This window comes from Aulonocara stuartgranti (genome assembly GCF_965226115.1).
Source record: "Aulonocara stuartgranti genome assembly, chromosome: 23".
NCBI classification, from domain to species: Eukaryota; Metazoa; Chordata; class Actinopteri; order Cichliformes; family Cichlidae; genus Aulonocara; species Aulonocara stuartgranti.
Genome location: NC_138958.1, coordinates 3,381,940 through 3,407,196, shown reverse-complemented (window position 1 = coordinate 3,407,196; position 25,257 = coordinate 3,381,940). Strand labels below are relative to the sequence as shown.

General features: G+C 39.6%; 2 protein-coding genes across 2 annotated transcripts; one reads left to right on the top strand and one right to left on the bottom strand.

Annotated features, from left to right (window-relative positions):
- The first annotated feature begins 1,112 nt into the window (after window positions 1–1,112).
- On the top strand, window positions 1,113–11,952 carry scyl3 (SCY1-like, kinase-like 3). The gene is made up of 14 exons (XM_082523375.1): window positions 1,113–1,526; window positions 1,654–1,897; window positions 2,356–2,541; window positions 2,740–2,853; window positions 4,153–4,209; window positions 4,290–4,392; window positions 4,482–4,593; window positions 4,680–4,757; window positions 4,885–5,024; window positions 5,166–5,356; window positions 5,869–6,040; window positions 7,585–7,734; window positions 7,827–8,629; window positions 11,381–11,952. Exons 2-14 carry the CDS (start codon window positions 1,733–1,735, stop codon window positions 11,438–11,440), a joined length of 2,331 nt encoding a protein of 776 aa, XP_082379501.1. The 5' UTR covers window positions 1,113–1,526; window positions 1,654–1,732; the 3' UTR covers window positions 11,441–11,952.
- Window positions 11,953–12,032: 80 nt separating this feature from the next.
- firrm (fignl1 interacting regulator of recombination and mitosis) lies at window positions 12,033–24,962 on the bottom strand. Its single transcript, XM_082523160.1, has 25 exons — window positions 24,776–24,962; window positions 24,300–24,410; window positions 24,060–24,099; window positions 23,891–23,979; window positions 23,599–23,703; window positions 23,317–23,457; window positions 21,512–21,674; window positions 21,308–21,392; window positions 21,053–21,191; window positions 20,674–20,763; window positions 20,502–20,566; window positions 20,247–20,395; window positions 19,690–19,819; window positions 19,034–19,220; window positions 16,060–16,142; window positions 15,860–15,911; window positions 15,296–15,385; window positions 14,624–14,809; window positions 14,034–14,153; window positions 13,858–13,953; window positions 13,657–13,770; window positions 13,295–13,399; window positions 13,116–13,196; window positions 12,890–13,036; window positions 12,033–12,398 (listed from the first exon to the last, which is right to left on the bottom strand). The coding sequence occupies exons 2-25, from the start codon at window positions 24,393–24,395 to the stop codon at window positions 12,183–12,185; spliced, it is 2,769 nt and encodes a 922-aa protein (XP_082379286.1). The 5' UTR covers window positions 24,396–24,410; window positions 24,776–24,962; the 3' UTR covers window positions 12,033–12,182.
- Between the last annotated feature and the right edge of the window lie 295 nt (window positions 24,963–25,257).

Here is a 25,257-nt window from a genome sequence, read left to right as displayed (position 1 = left end):
CTTGTGCAATTTGCTGTCATGGTGAGGCTAGATCATATGCCAGCTGACATAGGATGAGAGACAGGATACAGCCTGGACAGGTCACCAGTCTGTCAGAGGGACAGACAACAGTTCACTCTCTCATATGCATACATGTTTTCGGATTGCTTAGGGGAGCCAGAGGACCCAGGGAGAACATTTGAAACCAACACTTTCTTGCTGTAAGGTGACATTGGTAACCACAACACAACCCTGCAGCCTTTAGTATTAATTCCAAAAATCCAGTAGTGGTGGTGGTGGTAAAGATGGAAGCAGTTTTAATTAACAAGCAATGTAAAGCATATCAGAAATATATATATTTTTAAGAACCCCACTAACATAGAAATAAAGTTTGGGATGCAAATTTTTATATTTACCATCCCATGATGGCTTTACGTGAACTGGTAGTGTTTATATGGTTTATTTTATTTAACCTTGCTGTGTTTGGGAGTCTTGTATATTATGCATATAATAATAATAATAATAATAATAATAATAATAATAATAATAATAATAATAATGGATTGCATTTATATAGCGCTTTTCGAAACCCTCAAAGCGCTTTTACAATTCCACTATTCATTCACTCTTACATTCACACACTGGTGGAGGCAGCTACAGTTGTAGCCACAGCTACAACTGTAGCTGCCGGAATGAAACCGGAATGAACTATGAAACTATGCTTTGACAGCTTTTTAGTCAAAGTAAACTTTATTGTCATCTCCGCTATGTCCAGTGACGAAGCTCCGGTTACATCAGTGCAAAAAACCTAACAAATATATATATAACTAAGGAATAAGAAAATAAATATACACTTAAGACTTAAGGTGATTTTAACTTTTATACCTATGTGTTACCCTAACATTATGGACAGCACACCCGCTTTTGCTGAGAATGAAACAGTGTGCTTTTCAGAGTTTGTATAACAGGTAAAGGAAAGAAAGACACACATGGACTGCTCTCTCTAAAAAGGACATAAAGTATGATTTAAGTAACTCAAATGAATAGTGACAGTTTCTATTTTCACTTCACTCACCATATGGCGCTCAACTCTCCGCTGATTACTTGCGTTATCTCGCACCACTTTAGTCGCAACCATTAGCTTACGGGGAGGGGTGTTCGTTCTTTTGTATCAATGTATCAACAACAAATAAACCTATTAACGAATTATTTTATGATGAAGGGATTTGAAACCTGTATCTTTTGAAAATAAAGTTGAAAAACATTAAGTTATTCAACCAAGTGAGTAATTACAAGTAAGTACCAACCCCTCCTCTGTGGTTTCGTCTTTTACCGGAAAGGTCCTTGTTTACAGCGCAGCTCTTGCTCCACGTTAGCATCGGTGATTTGACAAGAAGGAAACGGGATTTATTTATTTTTTTACTTTTAAAGCAGTTCGCAAAACTCGTTGAATTAATCTGTGGTACACTTCGACTGGCATGGTTGTTTGGAGGCGGAAAAGCTACCGACAAGGGCAGCAATGACAAGCTTGCTAACGTAGTGCTAAGGTTAGCCTGCTAGGCAACTGACGCTAGCTAACTTGTCACTAAGTGGTGCATCCAGTTTACTGAAACAGGTACCGGTATGTCAACTTAACTCTATAACAAGTACTCGTGTCTGTTTCTTTACTGACAGGCACTCGCACTGCCACGTATCACGCCTGGCTTGCTTAGTTTATGACCTGAGTGGCTGCTCATAAAGAACGACCGCGGTCATGGGTGCGGAGAGCAGCGCGGTGCGGAGCTGCACCCTGGAGGAGCCGCTCCTGACTCTGCCCACCGGACCCACCATGTACTCGGCGGTGCTCCAGGATGGAAAGCCCGCTTCTGTGTTTGTTCACAAACGTGGCAATGAAGACAAAGTCAACAAAGCTGCCAAGGTGTGTAATTTCCAGATGTCGCTGCTCGCCTTTGCCGTCGCTCATGTGCATTATGCGTGGAAGTGTGCAGCCAGCACGCTGCCATGATCATGTTGGACACAAAGTACCGCTGCAGCGTTGAGACATTTTTACCAAACTTCTCCAGTCGGTTTTCTGTCTTTTCTAAAACTCTGTAGAAAAAAAGTTCTTTAAAAAAGCGAATTATTGCATCACGTGTGATTGTGTGTGAAGTTGAGCTGTACACACAAGTGTGTAATGTGGATGTAACATTTTAATTAAGAAAAAAAATTAACATGGTTTTGCGTAGTGGAAGAGCCCCCTCCAACTTCAGTATTCTCTGTTGTGACTAGAATTAAATAAGTGAAAGTATGAGTTTTGTGTCTTAACTGACGGGTAATTTAAAATACTAATTATTTGCAATTCTTACACCTGCTTAATCATCCACACATTTCACCCAGCACCTGAAGACACTGCGACACCCACGTCTACTGCGCTTCCTGTCCTGCTCAGTGCAGAATGGTGGCATCCACCTGGTGACAGAGCCTGTGCAGCCCCTGCAGCTACTGTTAGACAGTCTCTCCCCAGAGGAAATTTGTGCAGGCATCTATGACCTCCTGCAGGCACTTGTTTTTCTGCATGAGAGGGTGAGTGTTTCTACAGTCTCTGCATGATTATATCAAAGCATGTGGGAAAAACAAGGTAGATGAAGATGGAGATGGTGATTGACCCTTGGATGTTGTTCTGTTTGCATTAAACATGCATGCATGCATATTCATGCATGCATTAAACATGCATGCATGCATATTCATGCAAGTTCCAAACTTGTCTTGCTCTTCCACCAGGGTAAGTCGAGCCACAACAACGTCTGTATTTCATCTGTATTTGTCAGTGATGATGGTCATTGGAAACTGGGAGGGATGGAGACTGTCTGCAAGTTCTCTGAAGCAACTCCTGAGGTAAGAAGTGCATTAAAGCCATGTGGGCAGTCATGTGAAAAAGAAAGTTTGAGAAGAATTCTTTACTGTCCTGTGGAAAAACTAAGTAAATATCATGATTCAGTAGCTTGTAGCTTTCTCAGTCTTTTACATCATAGTGAAAGAATATTGACCCACTCTTTGTACAACTCTTTTTACAACATTGTTTCAGTTCATTGAGGTTTGCAGGCATTGGCTTAGGAGATGATGTCAAATTTCAATTGATTTAAGGTCTAGACTTTGTTTTTGTTTGTTTGTTTGTTTGACAACTACTTGAAGTTTTAGCTGTTGGATAGAGTTGGTCTTTGGTACACAGAAAAGCTCATGGTTGACACAATGACAGCAAAGTGCCATGGTCATGTGGTTGCAGAGCAAGCCAAAATCATCATCCCTCCACCACTGTGCTTAAAAGTTGGTTTGAGGTGTTTGTGCTGATGAGCTGTTTTTAATTTTTGCTTGATGCGATTCTGTGCATTATAGCTAACCATTTCCACTTTGATATCATGTAGCCAAAGCACATACCGTAAATCCCGGACTACAGAGCGCACCTGATTAAAAGCCGCATGCTCTAATTTTAGAAAGAACATAAATTTTGTACTTCTACAGGCCGCACTGGATTTTAAGCCGTATGCGTTTCACTTCTAATATGAGATATTTACACAGAAATATTACACGTGAGGATTAATCCGTAAGGTAACATAAACATGGTAACATACAAAAATACATACTGCAAATGCTTTCTTTCCTTGAACAGCACCTGTAACGTGGCTACCTTTAAGTATTAAGTACGTTGCTCATGGTTTTTTTACGGAACAGTGCACAAACAACATTACGTCTCTTAACAACCGGTAAAAATATATACAGTATATATATTACTTATCAATTTTATTGGTCTACTGTTACCAGGCAAAATGTTTTTGGCTGAATGAAAAACAATATGCATTAGCCGCACGTCAGTATAAGCCACAGTGTTCACAGTGTGGGGGAAAAAGTAGCGACTTATGACCCGAAAACTACGGTAATACTGGTTAAGCTGTTTTCTAATCGTACTGTCATAACATGCTAACTGATATTTGAGAAAACATTTTGTATGACTGTAATACCACAATTCAGTCCATGTGTGTTCACTCAACTCAAAGATTTATCCAAACATTGAGCTATTTTTCTTGCAATGTATATACAGTTCAGCAGTTTTAATGCACTTTTTTTTAGACTGTTTGAAGACTCACTCTGTAAAATATCAGGTTTATGTTAAATGTTGGCTATTCCTAAACTCCTTAGTTCCTCACAAGCATCCAGAATGCAAGAGAGGCCAGCTATCTTCCTCCAGAAGAGCAGGTAAGCAGGTTAAAGTTAATGATTGACAAGAAGCACTTCCCACTGTGTTGACAGGTTTTCAAGAAACGTTTTCTTGACAGGTGGAGGGTTTTAAAATCCTTCCTGATAAACATGCTCACTCTCGGGACTGTTACTCTTTTGGGATGATGGTGGAGTCTCTTATTCCCCTCCTTAATGGCTATGGTAAGGAGAGGTGACCTTGAATATCACATTTCATTTTTTCAGGTTTAACCTGCATGTACATTATCATATGCTTGCACTGTTGTTTTCAGTGTCACAGGAGCTTGCTGCCAGCCTGACAAAAACACTGCAGGCAGGCCTGCTGAACTCTGACCCCATGTCGCGGCCGCCACTCAGTTCCTTGCTCACCAATGACTTTTTCAGGTTTGTGTGGTCAGGTTTGATTTGTAGTTATCATTAAATACTCAGAATGATTTTTTTTTAAGCAAACATTCTTTTTCTGTGAACAGGAATGACTTTCTGGAAGTGATGAATTTTCTGAACAGTCTCACCCTAAAGACAGAAGAAGAGAAGAATGAATTCTTTAAGTAAGAAATAATGTAGTGATCTTGTTACATGTTATATGTGGACTTTTTTCACAGATAGAATTTTCTTTAACTTGTATTATGGTGTATATATTCTCCTTACGTAGTGTTTTGGTTTTATGTTTTTTAGGTTTCTTCTAGACCGAGTCCAGAACCTCCCTGAAGAGTTGATAGCTACACGCCTTGCTCCCAAACTCCTTAACTCTCTCGTTTTTGCAGAACCCATGGCTGTAAAAAGCTTCCTGCCTCATCTTTTAAGGCCAAAGAAAGGTGAGATTGCATTTGAACAAAAATTGGCTTCTGATAACCAGATCTTCTAATCCCATTTTCTGAGAGAAAGCCAGAACTTAGTATTTGCCTGACAGGCACAAATGTTTTATGAAACTTTCTTTATTTCACCTTTGTGGACAGATAACAGTGGTGGTGGTAGCAGTGAAGATTGCCTGCTGTCTATGTCCCTTTACCGTAAGCATGTGATTCCTCAGCTTCTTGAACTCTACAAGGTCAATGAGGAACATGTCCGAATTGTGCTGCTGACCCACATCCACCTTTACGCTGAGTTTTTCTCCCACGATGAACTCAAAAACCAGATCCTACCTCAGGTGGGGTGTTACTTTAGAAGCAAACTTTTTTTGTTGTTGTTCTTGTTGTCAAAAAAACGAAGACAGTTGAAGCTGAAATGTTCAGTATTTTGGAAAATGTTTAAACCAATAAACAAATTTTTTTTTCTTTAGTCTTACCAGACGGGGAGATTAGGTAATAGCTTAAACAGGGTGAAACAGGCAACCCCAGAAATTGTAACCAATTTAATAATGATAATAATAATAATAATAATGTATACTTTAATGATCCCCGTGGGGAAATTCCTCTCTGCATTTAACCCATTCACTCAGTGCAGTGGACAGCCATTGGGCGCCCGGGGAGCAGTGTGTAGGGACAGTACCTTGCTCAGGGGTACCTCAGGGTAGCTGTTCAGGGGAATCGAACCCCCGACCTTCCAATCACAGAGCCACCACTTTTATCACACCAATTTTATCTAATGTCTAAAGCTTGAGAACAAAATTCAAATGAAACTATCTCTTAAGTATATTATCTTGTCTATTACTCTCTTTAGGTTTTGTTAGGAATGAGAGACACCAATGATTCTCTGGTTGCCATGACGCTGCAGAGTCTTGCGGTGTTGGTGCCCTTGCTCGGGGCTCAGGTGGTTGTTGGTGGAGAGAGAACCAAGGTCTTTAAATGCACTACACCTAACTTTACCAAGTCTACAGAAGTGACCCCTGAAAGTAAGCAACACTGTCTATAAATGTCAATGAAAGCACCTCTATCTAAATAATAACTAAACAGTGCAAGACAGCACAAGTCTTGTATTGCGATAACTAATTTATTAAAATTTTATGTCTAATTTTTTTGGATAAAGACACTTTTTGTAGTTATGCCTCTGCAAACCACTGCAGTGGATTTTAAATCAAACAGTCGGCTGCAGATTTTCAGCTTTTCCAAAAGTATTGCATAAACTGTTTAGTAATTACTGGAATATTAAATGTCGACAATTTTCAGAGGCTCAAAAGTAACTGGACAAGCTAAAACTGCAGTAATTTTAAATATAAGAGTTTGTTTTTGTAACTGGACAAAAATCCTTTTGCAGTCAATTACTGCATGAAGTCTAGAATCCACGAACATCATCAGATGCTGTGTTTCCTCCCGTGAGATGCTCTGCTAGGTTTTATTGGAGCTGCCTGCGGTGCCTGGTTGTTTGTGGGTCTCCCTGCAATCAGTTTTGTTTTCAGTCTTCATGCTGTGTTCCGTTGGGATTAGACTGACTTGGCCACTTAATGTTATCTTTGCCTTGAGATAATCTTGCGTTGTTTCAGCATCATGCTTTGAGCCATTATCCATTTGCACTGTGAGGTATCTCTATTTTCAGATGTGTGAGTGATGACGTAGCCACTTAACACGTTTTTGCTATTTCACAGATAGGTTTGTTTTGGTTTTCAGCCTAATGATGGCTTCCTTTACTTTTATCAGTATTTATTTGGATCTCATATTGAGAATTTCAAAGGGAAAAACTACAAAATGCAACACTTGAGATTATCTCCTATCTCTTATCTGCTTAATTTGTCACAAAATAATGAGAAAACAGGCCTCACTTGGCCATGAAATTGGTTGTTAGTCAATTGTCCTGTTACTTTTGAACCTCTGAAAGTGGGGGATCGTTTAAAAACAGATGCAATTTGTAAACAGCTAATTTAATACTTTAGTTAAACCCCTTGAATTAAAGGTGAAAACCTTCAGCACTTCAGTTGCATGAAAAAAGACTGCAGTGGTGTATAGAAGCAAAATTATTTAAAATGTGACTGTCCAAAACCTTCTGGACCTAACTGTATATAGAGTACATTTACATTATTGATACCGTATATCAAATAAACTGAGGCTTTTGTTGTTGTTGTTTTTTGAGAATTTAGCTATACCATATAAAAGGGGTGCACAGAACCTGATTGTGCATTAAAGGTCTGGCATCATACAGAGCTTACTAAATAAAAACCTTAAATAAAATGCTTTATTTTACAAGTAATCTTTAAAAATCAACCAGGAACCATTACAAGAACATTTTATATGCTGGAAGCATTCCTGCAGCAGTGTGTAGTAGTAAATGGGTCCTAGCGTGCCGTGAGCATTATTGTCTCGTCCAAAGAAGATTACTAGTTTAGTCAGACTACCAGTTCAAACTAGAAAATCTGGATTTGGAAATTGAAATGTCACTCTAGTAATCCTTTAAGAACTACATTCAAGTGAGCTACTCTCATCTTACTTTACTTTTATTCTTTAGCCTCACCTGTCCATATAGTTGGAAGTTTCCACCCTCAGATGGCCCAACCCTCCAAAGTGCTGAATTTATTCCCTAGACCATCAGGGACTGAAGGCTTAGTCCTCGGTCACACGGGTAGCAAGACACCAAGGGTTATCAAGCCAGTATCGGGTAAGAAACTCCCTTCATAATATTAATTCAAATGAATTTGTTCATTTATTTAAGGTCCATTGCATATTATTTTTATTTTTTGTATATTCCAGATGTTAGTAGAAAGATGTCTCTGCCTTTGAATGGCTTTCATCAGGACAGTGAGATGGACCAACTTTCTTCTAGCCCAGAGCAGACTGACAGACTAGAAGGCACTGTGGAAGACTGGCCTGACTGGAGTGACCCTGATAGTGAGAATAGAGATGGGCATTCGGTCCAGATCCACATACAGGCCTCAAAGGGCGTAGATCCAGTTAGCAGCCTGGCAATCACACATCAGAACACAGATGAGGAGCCGTGGGATGACTTTGAGGACACTGAACCTACCTCGGATCTCTCCCCCACAGCTCCTTTATCAGACTCAGTCATCCCTGCACCACCCAAAGGGGGCGCTGCTTCCCCATCTTCGAAACATGGTCCTGAACCACTGAGACTGGGTTCCTCTAAACCCCTTAAGTTGAGCTCAACACTGCGGCAGTCAACAAAGACAGAGGCCACTTCCTTATGGGACAATAGCTGGGCTCAAGAGAAAAGGAACTCTCAGAAATCACATAACCGCTTAAACCCCCAGTCCAAACCTACAGTGCCACAAAAAAGTAGTTCAGTAGGTCTGGGGGAGGAGTTTACTATAAGGGTGAAGACAAAGGTACAGCAAGACCCAGAGCTGGATTTGTTTGCAGACATGGTGCCGGACATCAAGTTGTCATCTCCAGCAGTGCTGTCACTACAAGAGACTGGCAAGCGTGAAGCAGAACTGTCCACAGCATCTTCTGATAACACTAAACCTCTGCAGGTCGATTCATCCATCGATACTTTAACATTCACTGCCAAGTTTGCAGCAGTTGACCTGACTGAGGTGAGTGTCTGGTGAAAGGATGTTTTATATACTTTAATATATTGGTTCTCAATCACAGCTGCCTAGCTGCCTGGGATTACCCTGATTTCTGAAATCTTGATTATGTTATACTTAATGCTGGTAAAATAAGTATTGAACATGTCACCAGTTTCCTAAGTAAATATATTTCTAAAGGTGCTGTTAAGATGAAATTCTCACCAGATGTCAATGACAACCCGTCCAGTCCACACACGCAAAGAAATCAAACCATAGATCTCCGTAAAATAATGAGACAGGGAAAAAGTATTGCTGATGTGAAGAAAAGAAGGCACACAACAGGGTGCTCCCCACACGATTTCAGACAGCGGACTGAAAATAATTATCAGTAGAGTTTTCCAAGAGCCAAGGACCGCTTGTGTAGAGCTACAGAAAAACATGGAATTAGCAGATACCACTCAGTATCACCCCAAAACGTGTTATAGGCGCGCCGGTCCATCATGTTCATTTCTCACTTTGCCTCTCCAAACAATGAAATGGACACGTGTGCAGAAGTTGCATTACCAGCAGGGGGATATAATATATTTAAAGTTACAAAGTTGGTAATGAGCAAAAAAATGTAGTAGTACATTCAAGGTCCTTAATTGTCAGAATCAATTAAGCTAGGCGCCTAATGTGTGTATGTGTAAGTATATGCAAATGTGTTAATGTCTGTTTAAACACTTTCCCGTGGTTATTTCCATGCTGGCTTGAAATAAAATATCTCCCTCTGCTTTTACTGCAGAAGCTTCAATTTGTACATGCGTGTACATTTCACGTTTTGGAGAGCAAAGCGTGAAATGGCCAGTGTGTCTATTACATGCTTTGCCCTGATATCGGATTGCGGGAACAATTGTTTATAAGAAAACAAGTATTGTACTCGACCACCGTGGACTGTATGCACACTCACCACGCCATAATCTCATTTCTGAAGAAAAAGCATGTTGAAGCAAATTTAAAGTTTGCTGAACAATATTTAGACAAGCCTGGGAAATAATAGGAGAATATATTCTGGCCATGTTTGGAAGACAAAAGGTGTTGCATATCATGTCAAAAGTGAAGTTTGGAGATGGGAGCGTCATGGTGTGGGGCTGTTTTTTAGCATACAGCATGGGCAGGTTTGTGTAACTGAAGGAAGTATGAATGGGAAAATGCACTGAGATAAAAACCTGCTGCCATCTGCCAGGATGATGAAGATGAAATGAATGTGTCCAGCAAGACAATGATCCCAAAGACAGTCAAGGAAACTCAACTGGTTTCAGAGAAAGAAAATAAAGCTGCTAGAATGTCCCAGCCAGTCACCTGATGTGAATCCCCTTGAAAATCCATGGAAATGATGCTGTTTTTGTGCTTTCTATTCCCTTGCCATCTGTTATGTCATATGTAGCACCAGGGTCTCGGAGGAATGTTGCCTCGTTTCACTCTGTACTGTACGACTGTCCATGGTTAAAATGACAATAAAAGCGACTAAGAACTAAAGCTCAGAGTTCATAGAAGGGGCCTAAAGAACCTGGAAGAATGTTTGTGTGGAAGAATGGACCAAAATCACGTGCGAAGTATTCAATACATTTAAGCAAGCCTGTTCAATACTTCAATACTTCCCTGTCATTTCTCAGTATGGATTGGATGAGTTGTTATCGATAACTGGTGAGAATTTCATGTCAGTAGCACCTTCAGAAATATATTTAGTTAGAAAATTGGCGACGTATTCAACACTTATTTTACCCGCTGTATGTGAAGCACCATCTGTGTACAATCAGTTATAAGGTATGACTCTGTTTCTTCATTTTACTGTTTTTGGAGGCCTTGTTGGTTTGTAGAACTTTTAGATATGCAGACTGTAACAAGCCTGAAAACACAGGCTCGTTAGGCTTGGGGTGGCTGTGGCTCAGGTGGTAGAGCAGATCAGCTACTGCCTGGAAGGGTTGGTGGTTCAATCCTTCCCCAGTCTGCATGCCAAGTATCCTTGGGCAAGATAATAACCCCGAGTTGCTCTCCGATGCATCCATCGGAGTGTGAATGTGTGCGAATGCTTAGATTGCACTTAAAGAAGGAAGTGCTTGTCTGAGTGGGGGTGAATGAGGCATGTTGTATGAGTACTCTGGGAGAGTAGAAAAGCGCTGTATAAGAATCCATCCATTTACAACTAGATGTTTTGTTTTTTACACTAACAAATTTTACTTTGAATTATCTAGTGACGGTAGGTTCCAACATGACTTGAAATTCTTTTGACAGTTACACTTCTGTGTATAACTTTGGAAATTACTGCAACCTGTAACCATTTAACACAGCTGCCATGATTTTGAAGAACCTACGAGCCAGAAGACACAGAAGAGATACAAATGCATGTCTAACTTTAAAAATACTGACGGCCACAAGTGTTACCTCTCAGCTTGCCAGTTGATGCACATACAGTATAAAATCCAAAATGATTTTCAGAAAAACTGACCTCTGACCTTGAATTTAAGATCACTGAGATTACCTTTTTTTCAAGATTTTTAGTAGATGCACCTACTGTATGAATTTGAAAATCCTGTCACCTCATTGTCACATTCACAAACATGGGTGCCCATGCCACCTGCCCACTGTGGGGACAGTAGCCCATTAGCCTTTAACAGCTGAGGGGTAAAAAGTGACCGTCAATGACAATCAATGAGAATTAAGAATTTCCCACTATTGTAAATATTTTTCCCAGTGGATGATTGCACCTTTTCCTTTACTTCTTTTCTCTCAAAGACTGAACCAGATGGCTGGGGAGATGAAGATGACCTGAACTGGGAGGATAACGCCTGGTGATTACGTTTGATCCATTACTTCCATCTGCAGTAAAAGACTTGACCACTGGAAAACTGAAACCCATGCACCACATCTGGAGTGCCAACAGACCAGTAAACTGGAAGTAGTTTCTCATTTAACATGATGCAGTAGGGATGGTAATGCCAGGGATGGGCTAAGGCTTTTTATGTTATGTTGATTTTGTCATTTTTAATTATGAGAACTTGCTTTTAAACTGGAACGATCAGCTCTTCATCAGATGGTGCTAGACTTGGACAAAATAAGCCATTTATAATTTGCCAATCAGAGGTGAATGTAATCCTGTTTCATCTGCTCTGCTTTTTTTTTTTTTTTTTATGGGTTATTTTCACTAGTGGCATAAAGAAACGTTTCGGAGATACTGGGTCTTCCCAAAAAGAGTCAGTTTGATTAACTGAAGGCTTGCACTTTGAATGAATGTGAAATCAGAATTGCATAATTTATTAGTAGCTTTTGGGTTGATGGTGAAATAAAGTAAAACTTACTGTATCAAATGTGTTTACTGTTTTGTTTTACAGTACAGCGACCCACCCAGGAAAGACGATCGACCCTATATCTAAAAGAAATGAAATGCTTCAAGTTTCAGAAACGGGTTTAATAAAAAAAAAGAACAAAGATTAACATTTTTTTTTAAAAAGAGAGAGAAACCATTTTCAATACCAGCAAAAGTTGTGGGGACTTTGTGGGTTTTCCATACAGAAAGAAAACACCCTGAGATGAAAAACTATCTCGAGCTGCTGGGTCTGACTGTAGTGATGTGGGTTAGGAGAGTCTGGAGCTCCTGTAGTCTGGAGTCCAGCCACTGTGGAGGTGGTGCACTACTGTTAGTTTTACCATCAGTGAGAGCCTGAAGGGCTTTTAAAGCACTCTCAGCTGTCTGGATATAGCGGCTGTATTCCTGCTCTGCGCTGTTCTCCTGTCGAGCTCTCTTAGGGCATGGCTGAGAGGGATGAATAGTTAAAGAAAAAGATAAAGGTCTTGTTAATTAAACTGTTATTTATATAACATGATTCATGGTCTATAGTACTTCATAGGACACAGTTTGAACCTGGAGAGCAAAATCTTGTGATTAAAAATATCAAAAACACAAATCTTACCCACTACCATATTTATGAATATCTGACAAAGCTGACTTCCAATCAAACAGTCACATTGAAGTTGGATGCGTTCACTCAAATCTTTTACTGCTAAACAAAGTATTTGGTTTTTTATGCTTAGCAAAATAAAAGTGATTCTGATCATCTCTGACATCTAATAAAATATGAGAATCCAGGCTGCTTTTGTGCAATGTGCACTGTCTCCTTATGCTCTGGTAGCTTTAAATTAATATAAGCCGGCAACTACTAATATGAAACGTGTATGTGAGACAAGACTGTGCATGAACATGCATATTCAGAAACACTGAATACATTTCAAGTTGATTAAACTAACCTCTGAGTCTGGAACAACTTCAGAAGGTGGTTTGCTGAAAGGCTTTTCTTTGCTACACTCCAGCTTCTCATTGTGTTGCTTGATGTGTTGTGTCTCATGTTTGAGCCTCTCCAGCCGTAACTCATTGCCTTCCTGCGCATTCACCGTCTGCAGCAAAAGAAATGACGACTTCACCATGCTTCGTTTTTATATACATGTTCATGAACAAATAATAGATTTCCCTTACCTTGCTAAGATAATTAACCACTTTGGTTTTGGTTTCTTCGACACTCAAACTCTGAGAGATTACTTCTTCGTGGTTTGTATTCTTTGACGTCAGAAGGATATATCAAGGTTACGTTTAAGCTTCAACAGTGTATGAATTTAATGTAATATGAAAATTATGTTAGACTTATAAATTAATACCTCTGCAAATTGAGAAAAGGCCTCCAGGGTGTGCTGGTGCAACAGCCAAGACTCGTCAGCCAAAAGGACTCCAAACAGGCCACTCAGCCTCGGAAGAATTTGACTCTGGAACCAAAACGGGTCATAACTGAGAAAATGCTTAATTTGTTTCTATTATTTTTATTTTAAGAAAATAAAAATGGTTATTATCATTTGCTTCTTATCATGAACTTTCCTTTATACAACAAAATGTGTGTATCTATCTATCTTGCAGGCTCACAGCTTTAGGAGCAACTATAAGCAACAACAGTAGGCTAAAGAAGACAATAGAAAGACAAGTAAACCAAAATTAAAATCATCATTTGTAAAAAGTCTTTTATCACCTGGCTGTCAGGAGGGACAAAAATCTTCCCCAGAGAGCAGAGAAACTCCAAAGCAGCCAGCAGTAACCAATCTGCACACTTCTGAGAAACCACAGCATCCAGACACACCAGAGCCTGGGATAACACACACACACAGAGACGCACACATCAATAAATTTATTCTGCCCTCTTTAAATGTTAACGTGATGGCCAACAACACACCTGACAAATCACGTGAGGTTCAATGTGCTTCACTAAAATGGCCGACAGTGACAAGAGAAGCTGCAGCGTCCACTGGAGCACAGGGTGGGTCTGCAACTACAGCATGGCAGGTTACAGTTTACTGGTCTTGCATCTTCTCATTTACTCCACCTGTTTGTGCGTGTACTGTTTGCTACCTGGTCTGGACTCATTCGTAACCAGAGCTGTGTGACCATCCTCACAGAAGACAACACACACGGCTCTTCGGGAGAGGACTGGCCTCGAACCACCGATAGGAGAGACATCAGCACTGCATTCTGGTAACAGGAGGAACTTTGTAAATTCACACAAGATTATGTTTTCATGGACTGATCAGTAATAAAAACAACCATTAACCATTCTGTGTTAATCTCAGCTGCGTAACTATTACTCACTGGAAGCTCTGAGTTCATAGGCCAACAATGGAAAGGTCACTAACAGTCTATTGCAGGAAAAAGGTAATCACAGTCCAAACATCATTTATTGCTGATATTTATAGTCAAGCTGCCATCGTCACGGCACAAGTACAAACGAGGCTGCAGCCTTAATGTTTGTACATCAAATAACTCTGTCTTTGTTGCATGCAAGGCTATAATAATAAGGATGAATGAGTGCAAGTTTATTTTTGACTTTTGTTTTGTCCTTTGCACAAACAATAAAAGGCCTTCACTTGATAAAACCATGCTAAAAAGATTCAGCGATGGGGTGCAAGACTCCCATTACATCCCACTGCTAAGGTTGTCCTTACCACTTTGTCGACTTGTCCCAGTTTGTATCCTCCGTTCTGCCAGTCAGCCAGCACTTTTTGAGTTAAACCAGTGATTTCTGTCACTACTTGCCGGCAGATGTCCTGAGAAAGAGCTCTGAGGAGAACATGGTGCCAAACTCGAAGGTTTTCCATCTCAGAGGGTGGAAAATGTGACACCAGTTCCATCTGTGAAAATAAATACATAAGATTATGGGAGAAGACATTATTTATTAAGATTATTTTTTTATTCATTGAAGTTGTTTCTATTGATTTCTTAAGCATCATCTAAACCCAGAAAATGGCACTCTACTCCAAATTATATGGATGGTACAAGGATTCACTTGTACACAGGGACTACATCTTAATTCGACTGAATGTGGGACTTCAATTACAAACTCATATGTGAGAATGTTGCTCATCACTCCGGTAACGCATCAGTGCTGCTCTGCTGTCCAGCATTTTACATGTTTGTCTTTGCCTCTAATTGGCCCCAATAAGAAAAAACACCAGCTTTTCAACCATTTTAATGTTTAAATATGAATCCATGTATTTCATTATTTGTAAATTAAGCAAAAGCCTTTGTGTGATTTACTTTAATACAGTGTGGGCTGTCTCTCTAGCATAATTCATATTTCCCTGAAATCTTTCCGCACTGCTCCTGGGGATTCTAACCTGATGGTTCGGCGTCATTAGAAAAACCATGCGTTTTAGCAGCGTGCCCAGATGTGATGACTGGTAACAATCGGTGGCACATGCTTTCACCTGAAAGAGAAGAAGGGGAGCAGCAGGGAGGGGTGATGAACAGCTGAGTGAAAGCACCAAAACAAACAGGTAAGAGAAAGGTTAGCCTGTGACGTCCAGCTTAATCTGACAATCTGCTTGTTTAAACTGAGACATTATTTTTTGAGGAGTGATGCATGAGACAAAGACTGAGAGGGGCTGTCGGGCCATAGTTAAAGTATTTGAGACTCTCCAAACTAATGAAGGCAAGATTCAGATGTAGGATTACACTCCTAATCTTGTGTGTTCTTTTCCTTTACCGCAACTGCATTTAGATCTGTGCACTACTGAAAGTGACACATGAATTATTATGATTGAATTAATTAATAATTGTTATTATTATCCGCTCCAATCTATTTCATTAGTTTCAAAATGTTGTGAAGTACTGTCTGCTGTGACGTCTCACTTTCAAATCAATATGTTTGTGCGTTGTGCATTTTGCCGGTCTCTACATACCAGTTGAGCAATAAGGAGGACATGATGTAGGCAAAGCTCTGCTGTCCCATACCTGTCAGCACAGATTTAAAAGACCAAAAAAAAAAGCATTTGATTCAACTAATAAACAAAATCTTCACAAGCAATATCTGAAATTAGTCTAAAGGTCCCTCATAGCAAAACAAAAAAACCCAAAAAGTAACATTACTCTTCATTCTCACCGTGCTGTAAAGCACCAAACATCTGCTGCCAACACAGCTGTTTGAGTATCAGCCTGAAGTACAGCGTCAACCAAGCAACATTCCTGAGAAGAGGAAATAAAGAAGAGGGGAAGTCAGATAAACCGGAGAAGGGTGGGAAAATTGAAAAAAAACAAAAACAAAAAACACGCATAATACTGAGCTATCACAGAAACACGAAAGAATAACAAGCTTTTAATCAAGGGAAATCCTGCAGTGACACACTGCTAATGGTCACCACGAGATTACACACAACCTAATAATGTATTTTCAGTCTTTAACAGTGATTACCGTATTTCCCGGACTACAAAGCGCACCCGAATATTAGCCGCACAAGCTAAAATCAGGGGAAAATCCTGTTTTGTACATACATTAGCAGCACCTGACTAAAGGCCGCAGGTGTTTCAATGTTGACTTATCATATGTAAGAGAATATGCACAAAGGGAATTGTCAGGAAAGAGATGGCTGTTTGGAGACACACCCCCCTTTTATTAATATTTTGAAAAACAAGTTACGGGTACATATTTGCATAACTTTTTAGGTATATGTACAAGTAGTGGTAATTACAAGTAGGAAACATGTACTGTGCTTCATAAATGAGTAACAAATGTAGTACATAACAATAACCTACAGCACACCAGAAAAATAGATTCAGACTACCTTTTAGGCTCAGGTGCAGTGACACGGCTTTAACAAGAAGAAAAGTCAGTCATTCACCACCATCTTCCTGCCCACTAAAACCACCAAAGTCCTCTTCTCCAGTGTTGGATACGAACAGGCTCAGGGTGGCTTCGTCATCCACTCTCAGCTCCTTTCCTTCGTTGTCACTTTCAAAATCAAAGAAATCCTCGTTGTCAGTGTCAGAGTCGAACACCCTCAGAAGGGCCGTGGCGGTGTCCTCCTCTCCATCATGCAGCAGTGCAGCCCTTCGAAATCCGTTGGTGATCATTGATGTTTTCACACTTTTCCACGCTGTCAGATTCCACCGGTGGAGTTGAGCATAACTTGCTTTTCGCATTGTTTTTCGCGCTACTTGTACGGCACTATGTTGTCTGGCGGATGGACACGCGACCAACACACCACTCTTGAACCCCTGTGTGTCTGATCACATGCCCTTCCGCCAGGCAACGTAGTACCGTACAACAGCGGAACAAACAAAACAAATCGTCTTACGATATGACAAAAATCATGGATAATCCATAGAAAAGCCGCACCTGACTAAAAGCCGCAGGGTTCAAAGCTTGTGGAAAAAGTAGCGGCTTATAGCACGACAATTACGGTAATATAAAGAGCTTATGATCACATATGTTTTAGAATAAAAATTAGTTTAAATACGAATCCTTTTATTTGGCAATTTATTCTATTTTACTTTATTTTTTATGTATACTGTAAAAGTAGATCTATTGCTGTATATTATTGTTAGTATGTTTAAATATAAATACTTGGCACAATCACCCATTTAGAAATTGTTGTGTATGGTCTGGGGTCAGGTTAGGTTCAAGTGAGGCTTTGTCCTGATTGGATACTTTCTGAAATCTTTCTTCTTGACCAAGCTAATAACGTCCTTGTTGTTTGCGAGTACTGCACCCACAGTTCAAGTAAGTTCTGTTTGTATTAAACATGTTGATATTTTGACAGAAGCAGCTTGTATAAACCGTGGTGCAGGAGGTTGGGAAGCGCATCTGTAACCGGAAGGTCGCCGGTTCGATCCCCGGGCTCTCTGTCCTGGTCGTTGTGTCCTTGGGCAAGACACTTTACCCTACTGGTGTTGGCCAGAGGGGCCGATGGCATGATATGGCAGCCCCAGGGCAGCTGTGGCTACAACTGTAGCTTGCCTCCACCAGTGTGTGAATGTGAGAGTGAATGAATAATGGAATTGTAAAGCGCTTTGGGTACCTTGAAAAGCGCTATATAAATCCAATCCATTATTATTATAAATAACATATTTCACTCCTTGGCAGAGGCTGGGTTTGATTTATTCCCAGGACTACCGGAAGGAGATTAAAATGATACAATCATGGTATCATCTGTCAATTCTAAGGTTCTATATATCAGTGCATAGCAAACATAATTTTGGTCCTTAGAATGTCTTATTACCTGTGGTTTGTTTTGTTCACACACACACACACACACACACACACACACACACACACACGAACCAAAATGCATCACTACAAACCACATGAGAATGTCCCCACCGCTCATTGGCCAGATGTATCTGGGGCGGGAGCAACAAAAGTAAATACAGGAAGATGGTGCTGTGCTGTGGACTACTGGAGAACACAGAATTTACATTCAATTAACTCTTCAAACCTCAGTCGGCACGTTACATTTTAAAGTTCACAGAAATACAGTTACAAAAGAGCTGAACAAGTATGTACTAAGCAAGTTTGTTTAATATTGAGAAAGTGTCTCTCTTAAAAGAACATTGCAGTATGGCTTCGGTTTGGAAAACGGCACCTGAACAAATCATAAGACTTCTGAAAAACTGTGCATTGGACAGACAAGCCAAACCAAATGGAGATGTTTGATCATAATGGAAAGCACCACATTTTGTAAAAACCAAACACAGCATCACAGCACTCTCACTTCACACCAGCTGTCAGGCACAAGTGAAGGAGTGATGAGTTGGGTTTGCTTTGCCAGACTGCACGGCTGTGGTGTAATGTCACGTGCTGTTCATCTCAGGTATTTCATTTTTAAACCTGTTAAGTACTAGCTTTTAATTATTATTATTATTACTTCCTGATATGTCACACCATATTAACAAATAATGTAATTTATTTTCCCATGACTGTATGCTACCTTGTGGTCTTCACATTTACAGTCTACAACAAATGAAACATTACATCAGATTAACAGTTTTAAAGTGTCCCTTATGCATTAAGTGGAACAGTATAAGAGCCATTCTGCTAGTATTGCTTAAAACAGTGTGTGTTGTTGTGTTGACCTCACCAGTACACGGAAGTATTCAGGTGGAAGCCAAGCCACACTGGCACAGAGGTGCACACAGATGTGTTGATGCAGAGTGACTTGGACTTGTGCCTGACCCTTCAACATCACCCCAGGCAACAGCACTGGGACCTTACGCTCAGTATAGCAACGCCGGAAACTAGTAAAGATGGCCTGGAAGAGAGGAAGCCTAGGGACAAAGATGACACACTGAAGGACATAAAAACACTACACAACAAAAGAAGCTATTTTCTACTTTAAATTCAGCACACATAAATGTGACCTTTTCCAAGGCTGCTAACTAATACTGTTTGTTCCTAACAGCTTAAAAGAGATTGCTCCATGTGGGATGTAATTATTATAACATTACTGCATATTAAAAATAAATTGATAGTAAAACCGTAAAGGCTAAATTGATATTCATAATTATTCAGCTACACTGGAGTTGCATTTAATTGCACTGTGAAAACATGAAAAGTACAATTAACTTTGTGAACCAAACAAGACAATAATAGATCAATATTAATAACTCATAAAACCAGTAAATTTTACTAATAAGTCCTTCAATAAAACAAGTGTTTTAAAGTTTTTACTGTTCATTAAATCATCTAAAACCATTATTACCATTAAAACCATTATTACCATATTAAAACCATTACCTGATATTTTCTTCTGAAAACTGATTCCCTGCATACCAAAGCTGCAGCACCTCCTCAGGTTGGCCGGCCAGCTGTCCCATGACGCTCACCAGCAACAGACAGTGCGGAAGCTCATGTTCAGGACTTAAACCTGCAGACAGTATTTTGTACAATCTCTAACAGTCAGCATCTACAAACATTATAGCGACATCACAACAAAATACAAATGTAACAAAGGTCAGCTTTCAGTTAAAGTTTTGAAAGCAACCGTGGTGACATTGGGCCCTCACGCCACCCTCATGAAGTCTGTTTCTGCGCACCTCTGTTAATTTCATTAACATCAAATCAGCTGAAACTGATTCAACAATTCACTTCTTAACTGACCATATCAATATCACAGAAATGTAAGTGACCTGATGGTATAACGTGATTAAAAAGTGTTCCTACGACCTTTTTTGAGCAGCATACTATGTGTCATATGCCAGTGGAATGTCATTAGTGCACAAACTGTAATTGTTGAGTTTAAAAGGTCACTACTGTATCATGAAAATGTCCAAGAAGATAAACCTTTCACTTACGCAGGTCTTGCTGGAGGACAGCTTCAGCAAAAGGTCTTAAAGGCAACAGCTGAAGCAGGAAGGCATCCATGGGAACAAGAGCTGCTGCATTTAGCTCCTGAGACAAAGCTATGGGCAGTTCTGGAGTGCACAAGCTGGGAGGGAATTTACTGAAAGACACCAGCCACATTGTTATAATCAGTATTAAACATAAACTAAAAGAAATTGTGATTTGTATCCATTTATTTTTTTAAATGACATGTAAACAACCGATACCTCGAGATCTGGAGGTAGAGCTGGTGGAAGCAGCTACAAGATTTTGTTAGAAAAAATTTGAACTCCTGTTAAAAGGATAAAAAGAAGAAATATGTTTTAGAGATAAGATACAAGACAGCCCAACGTTTTTATGCTGTAAAAAACACCTGAAATAAATCATAATTTTAACTACCTTTATGTAATGAATCAAAGTGTTGCCAAAAAATCTGCACATCTTTGCACTTTTTTGGAACAGCTTGTATTCTGGACTTTGCGTGGCCTCCTATAAAAAGAGAACAGCATCAATACAAAAGGTCCCCGTGGTGACCCTACACTTTTATAAAGAAACCGAAGTCCTTCTTTAAGTACAAAGGGTTACAGCACAGGAAACACTCAGCATTTGCTCTGTCATTGCTGTGACCCCAGTTGGCATCAAGTCACTAAAGACACAAATATGCTGAGCTGCAATCTTTGCATATAATACAAACTGACATTATTTTAGAGGTAAACAGAGAAAGAGGAAGAGAGAGAGAATTGCAATATACATATGTTTATAATTAGAGGTTTTCTACCTGTAAGCCAGCATGTTTAATCTGTTCAGCCAGCTCCACACAGTTGTGGAAGGATGTCAGCAGGTTGTCAACAAGGCTGTTGCTGATTTCACTGTGATGTAGATGCTCCTCAACCAATGACTGGTACTTCAGACTCGTTCTGAACAAAATAACAGCCCGTTCAAATAGTTATAACAACCAATAAACTCGCCCAACTCTTAAAACTAAAAATTCATCGAGTTAACTGTAAAGTTTAATGACACTGATTGCACTAACTTGATGAGGAACTTCCACGTGTTTGCATGCAATGCTACATCCAGGTTGGAGATAACAGAGCAGATATCCAGCAGACTATGAATCACTGACGAAGATGAAAAATATGTCAAATGAACTGAAGATTGCATTAAGATTCAAGAGCACAGAAAGTGAGAAAATATGAAACACATAGTGATGTTTACCTGCACAGACAACTGAACACACCTGTAACAATATTGGAGACGTCCTCATCTGAGGCGCTGTTGTCAAGGCAGATCTTATCCAGCAGCTCTAAAAGACCCTTTTGAAGTGAATAAGCCTCCTTGAATAATCCCTGGAGCAAGTCAGCCACAAGGGACAGACGGCCACAGTAGACCACCTCACTGTCCTGTGGACAACAGACAGAATATGCTTGATCAATTCTGTTTTCTTCAGATAAAGCTCTTTAGGGGTATAAATCAATTTAAAATTAACTGTAACTCCTTTTGTGTTCTTTTGCATTGCTAAGTAGGGCTGGGTATCGTCACTGATTTCCAAAATCGATTCAATTCCGATTCACAAGGTCCCGAATCGATTCGATCGACGATTCGATTCAAATTGGGGAAATTTTGCCTCAGACAGAAATATTATAATTCTGATCACTTATCAGTACACATCGATATTTTTATATCTATAAAAGGGAAGCTGACACTTGTGAGACTTTATCAAAGGTGTGAGCATCACAGCAGATTCCTTAGTGTCAAAGTAACTGAGGATAAAACACAGAAAAACATGAAGGCGGTTTTCCTGGTCTGGGTTTTTATAGCAGATGACCTTAAAAATATTGTGCAGTCAAAAATGAAGTGAAGCAGAGCAAAGTTACAGAGGCTTGATTAGAGACACAGCTAAGCATTTTGCAATTTTGCATAATTTTAAAAAGTTTACATTTGTTCAGTATTGAACAGCAGAAATGAGGCTTTCTTGTCGGAAGTAAGTAAAAAAAAAAACAACAACAACAAAAAACAGCGGCAGACACCATAGACTGGTGGGTAATAAGTAAGCGAATAATGTGAAAAACAGAGATTTTTAGATGGGAAACTGTTCCTGAGAGAGCGAAAGAGACAGAGCTCTACATGAAGTATGATTTTATCGTGGTGGAAGCAAAGCAGCAAAAGTAAGAGGAAATTTGTGACGATGTTTATGTGAAGCGTAGTTTGGATCGTCTTTGGCTGCTGGTTCAGTCAATATTATTTGAAGAACCTGCAGCTTCAGAATCGAGCGCAAAAAAGACGTAAACACAAAGCGCCCACCGACGCTTCAAAATCAGTGAGCTGTCGGCTTTCAGCCCCGACGGCGTGTCCGTGTAAGTGCCGTCGGGTGAGAAAAGCGACATCTCACAAATTCGGATGCGTTGGGTCCGCGTTTTGTGTTTACGTCTTTGTGCAGAATCCGTGTACCTGCTCTCATTTACTGTTTAAGCTGTTTGGTGGTTGTAGAAATTTTGTGAGGTTTAACCTGAGATTCTGGCATTTCGGGCAAAATAAATTTATATTTAAAAATCAATTCAGGATTTTAATGAATCGATATCACGTTATCCAAGCCAGAATCAATTTTAATAGATAAATCGATCATCAAAACCCACCCCTATTGCTAAGTGGTTATATTTCTTGCTGCAGTATGATGGGATGCTTTTCAAATCTGTTTTCAGTCAATTTCTTGCACTGATGACACATTTGGTGTAAACAAGATGAGGAAAAACTTAAGAATGTTCTTTAGAATTATTTTCAACCACTTAAATTTGACAGCTTTTGTGTTTGAAACAAATATTAAAAATCCTAATTGCACTTCTCAGATTAGCGTCAGCATTTAGCTGTGTATAACTGTAATATAAACATTTCTGTAATTAACCACTTAGTACATTCTCAGCAGCCACTAAAACATAGTCAGCTTGGTTATTAATATTAATGTTATAAAACTAAAACACATGCAGTGACTTCACAGAACACCTGATTTATAAAGATAACAGCTACCAGCAAACTAAATATTCTGACCTTGCAGTGCTGAAATGTTTCTTTCAGAATTTTTAGGATACAAGCTGGTAGCGAGCGGATAGAATCCAGGTCAGGGGCTTCCTCCAATGAGCCAACATGACGCACACAAGTGGATAGCGCATCAATTATCTGCATCATTGCCTGAAAAAGAGAACAGACTCTTGTCACAATATAATCCAGGGTTTAATTTGGGAGAAAATTTAGAGCAATGCACATTATATGGCATGTAAAAAGTTGTATGGGTTCCACTGTACCATTTTCAAATGCAGTGTGTTGCAATACCTGCAGTATATTCCTCAGTAAGGCACAAAGTTCAGTGTTTTGACTTGAAAGTCCACCGACTTGGTCCATGATTTCTTTCATCATGCTGTCAAACATCGTCACAGCCTGAAAACATTTGAGATTTATTTTTTTTCAAAAAGATTAAAAAAATAAATTTTTAAGGAAAAAATATGGAAATAAAGCAGTTATTCAAAAGAAAATAGTTACTTGTATCAACAATCTGATAATAAAAGAGCACTTTTTTAACAAATGCCATAGATGGTATTCACATATTATGCAATTATCAGGATACCTTTGGTAAGATCTTGGAGAAGCATTCATCCTCCAAGTCTGGCAAACCAATATGAGGGAGGAACATGTCTGTAATTATCTTCAATATACCTGTAATGGTGTCATATTATACTTAAACAGCAAGTCATACCAAAGTTTGTAATTATTAAGTGTGTAATTAGGAAACTCACGTATGTGATCATCCCAGCTGTCAGACTGACAATGCAAAGAGTGAACACAGTTAAGGGGAAAAAATGCATTACAGGGTGATTTCCAATATAATGCCAACCTACCTATTTTATCATTTCAGCTACAGGATTAATGTTATTTTTGGTTATTTTTCCAGTGTTGTAATGGAGACAGGTGACACTATGAACCATAAGCTTACAACGCTGAAACTTGGATGAAACAACAAACATTAGAGAGGATATAGTGAGCTTTGGCAGGACAGACTTGAGTTCCTGGCGACAGGTTTCCTGACTCCACTGCACCACCTCGTCCAAGAGAGAAGTGTTGGTCTGGGACATGATGAAAGACGTGCACTGCGGTCCAGGGAACAGATTTTTTTACATCCAAGTTATCACTGACTCAGTCACTGAAAATGACTCCCAAGCCCTCTTACCAATTAGCTATTCAAGGAAATTCCTTTTATATCCATTCTGATCAGTTACAAATAGACAACTTTCCCTACTTCAGTTACTCTGCTTTGCCTAATTGTATTATAAATATCTTAAATGTCATGCAGACAGGCTTGCCTGCAAAGACAACGTTACCAGTACTTTTGTACAACAAGCTAGCGTTATAAATTCACTGAGTGCAAAGCGTCAGCTAGCTTGTCTGTTTACTGACATGTTTTGCTAACGGAAACAGGTAATGTTTTCGATGGTTAATACGTATGGCACCCTACCGCAGATACAAGTCCAGCTTCTCTTTAAGAGGTTAAAAATTCACACCAGCGTTCCTAGAAGTCTTGAATTGTTGTCATTTTACGTTTTTAACGACTGAAACGACCAAGCGGATCGGTAACTCAATCTGCGTGACACTAAAGATAGCGCGCGCCGTAGTTTGAGTCGGACGTGACGTTACGACCCACGTGACTCGTCTACCCTCATTGTCATTTGTTAAAATCTTAGCTTTCAATGCGTTCAACCAATCAGAGATCTGCTGAACTGCAAAGCGTTCAAGTCTGGTTTGGAGCCCACAGAGACGAAGTTAAAAGACAGGAATTTCAACAATTACACTTTTGTCGATCTTTTCTGTACACATGCACATACTAACATGTTACTTACTATGTTACATGTTACATACTAACATGTTACTAATGTTGCTGAACTGCAGAGCTCCTTCAGTGACAGACTGCGCATCCTAGATGCATGAAGGAGCGTTTCC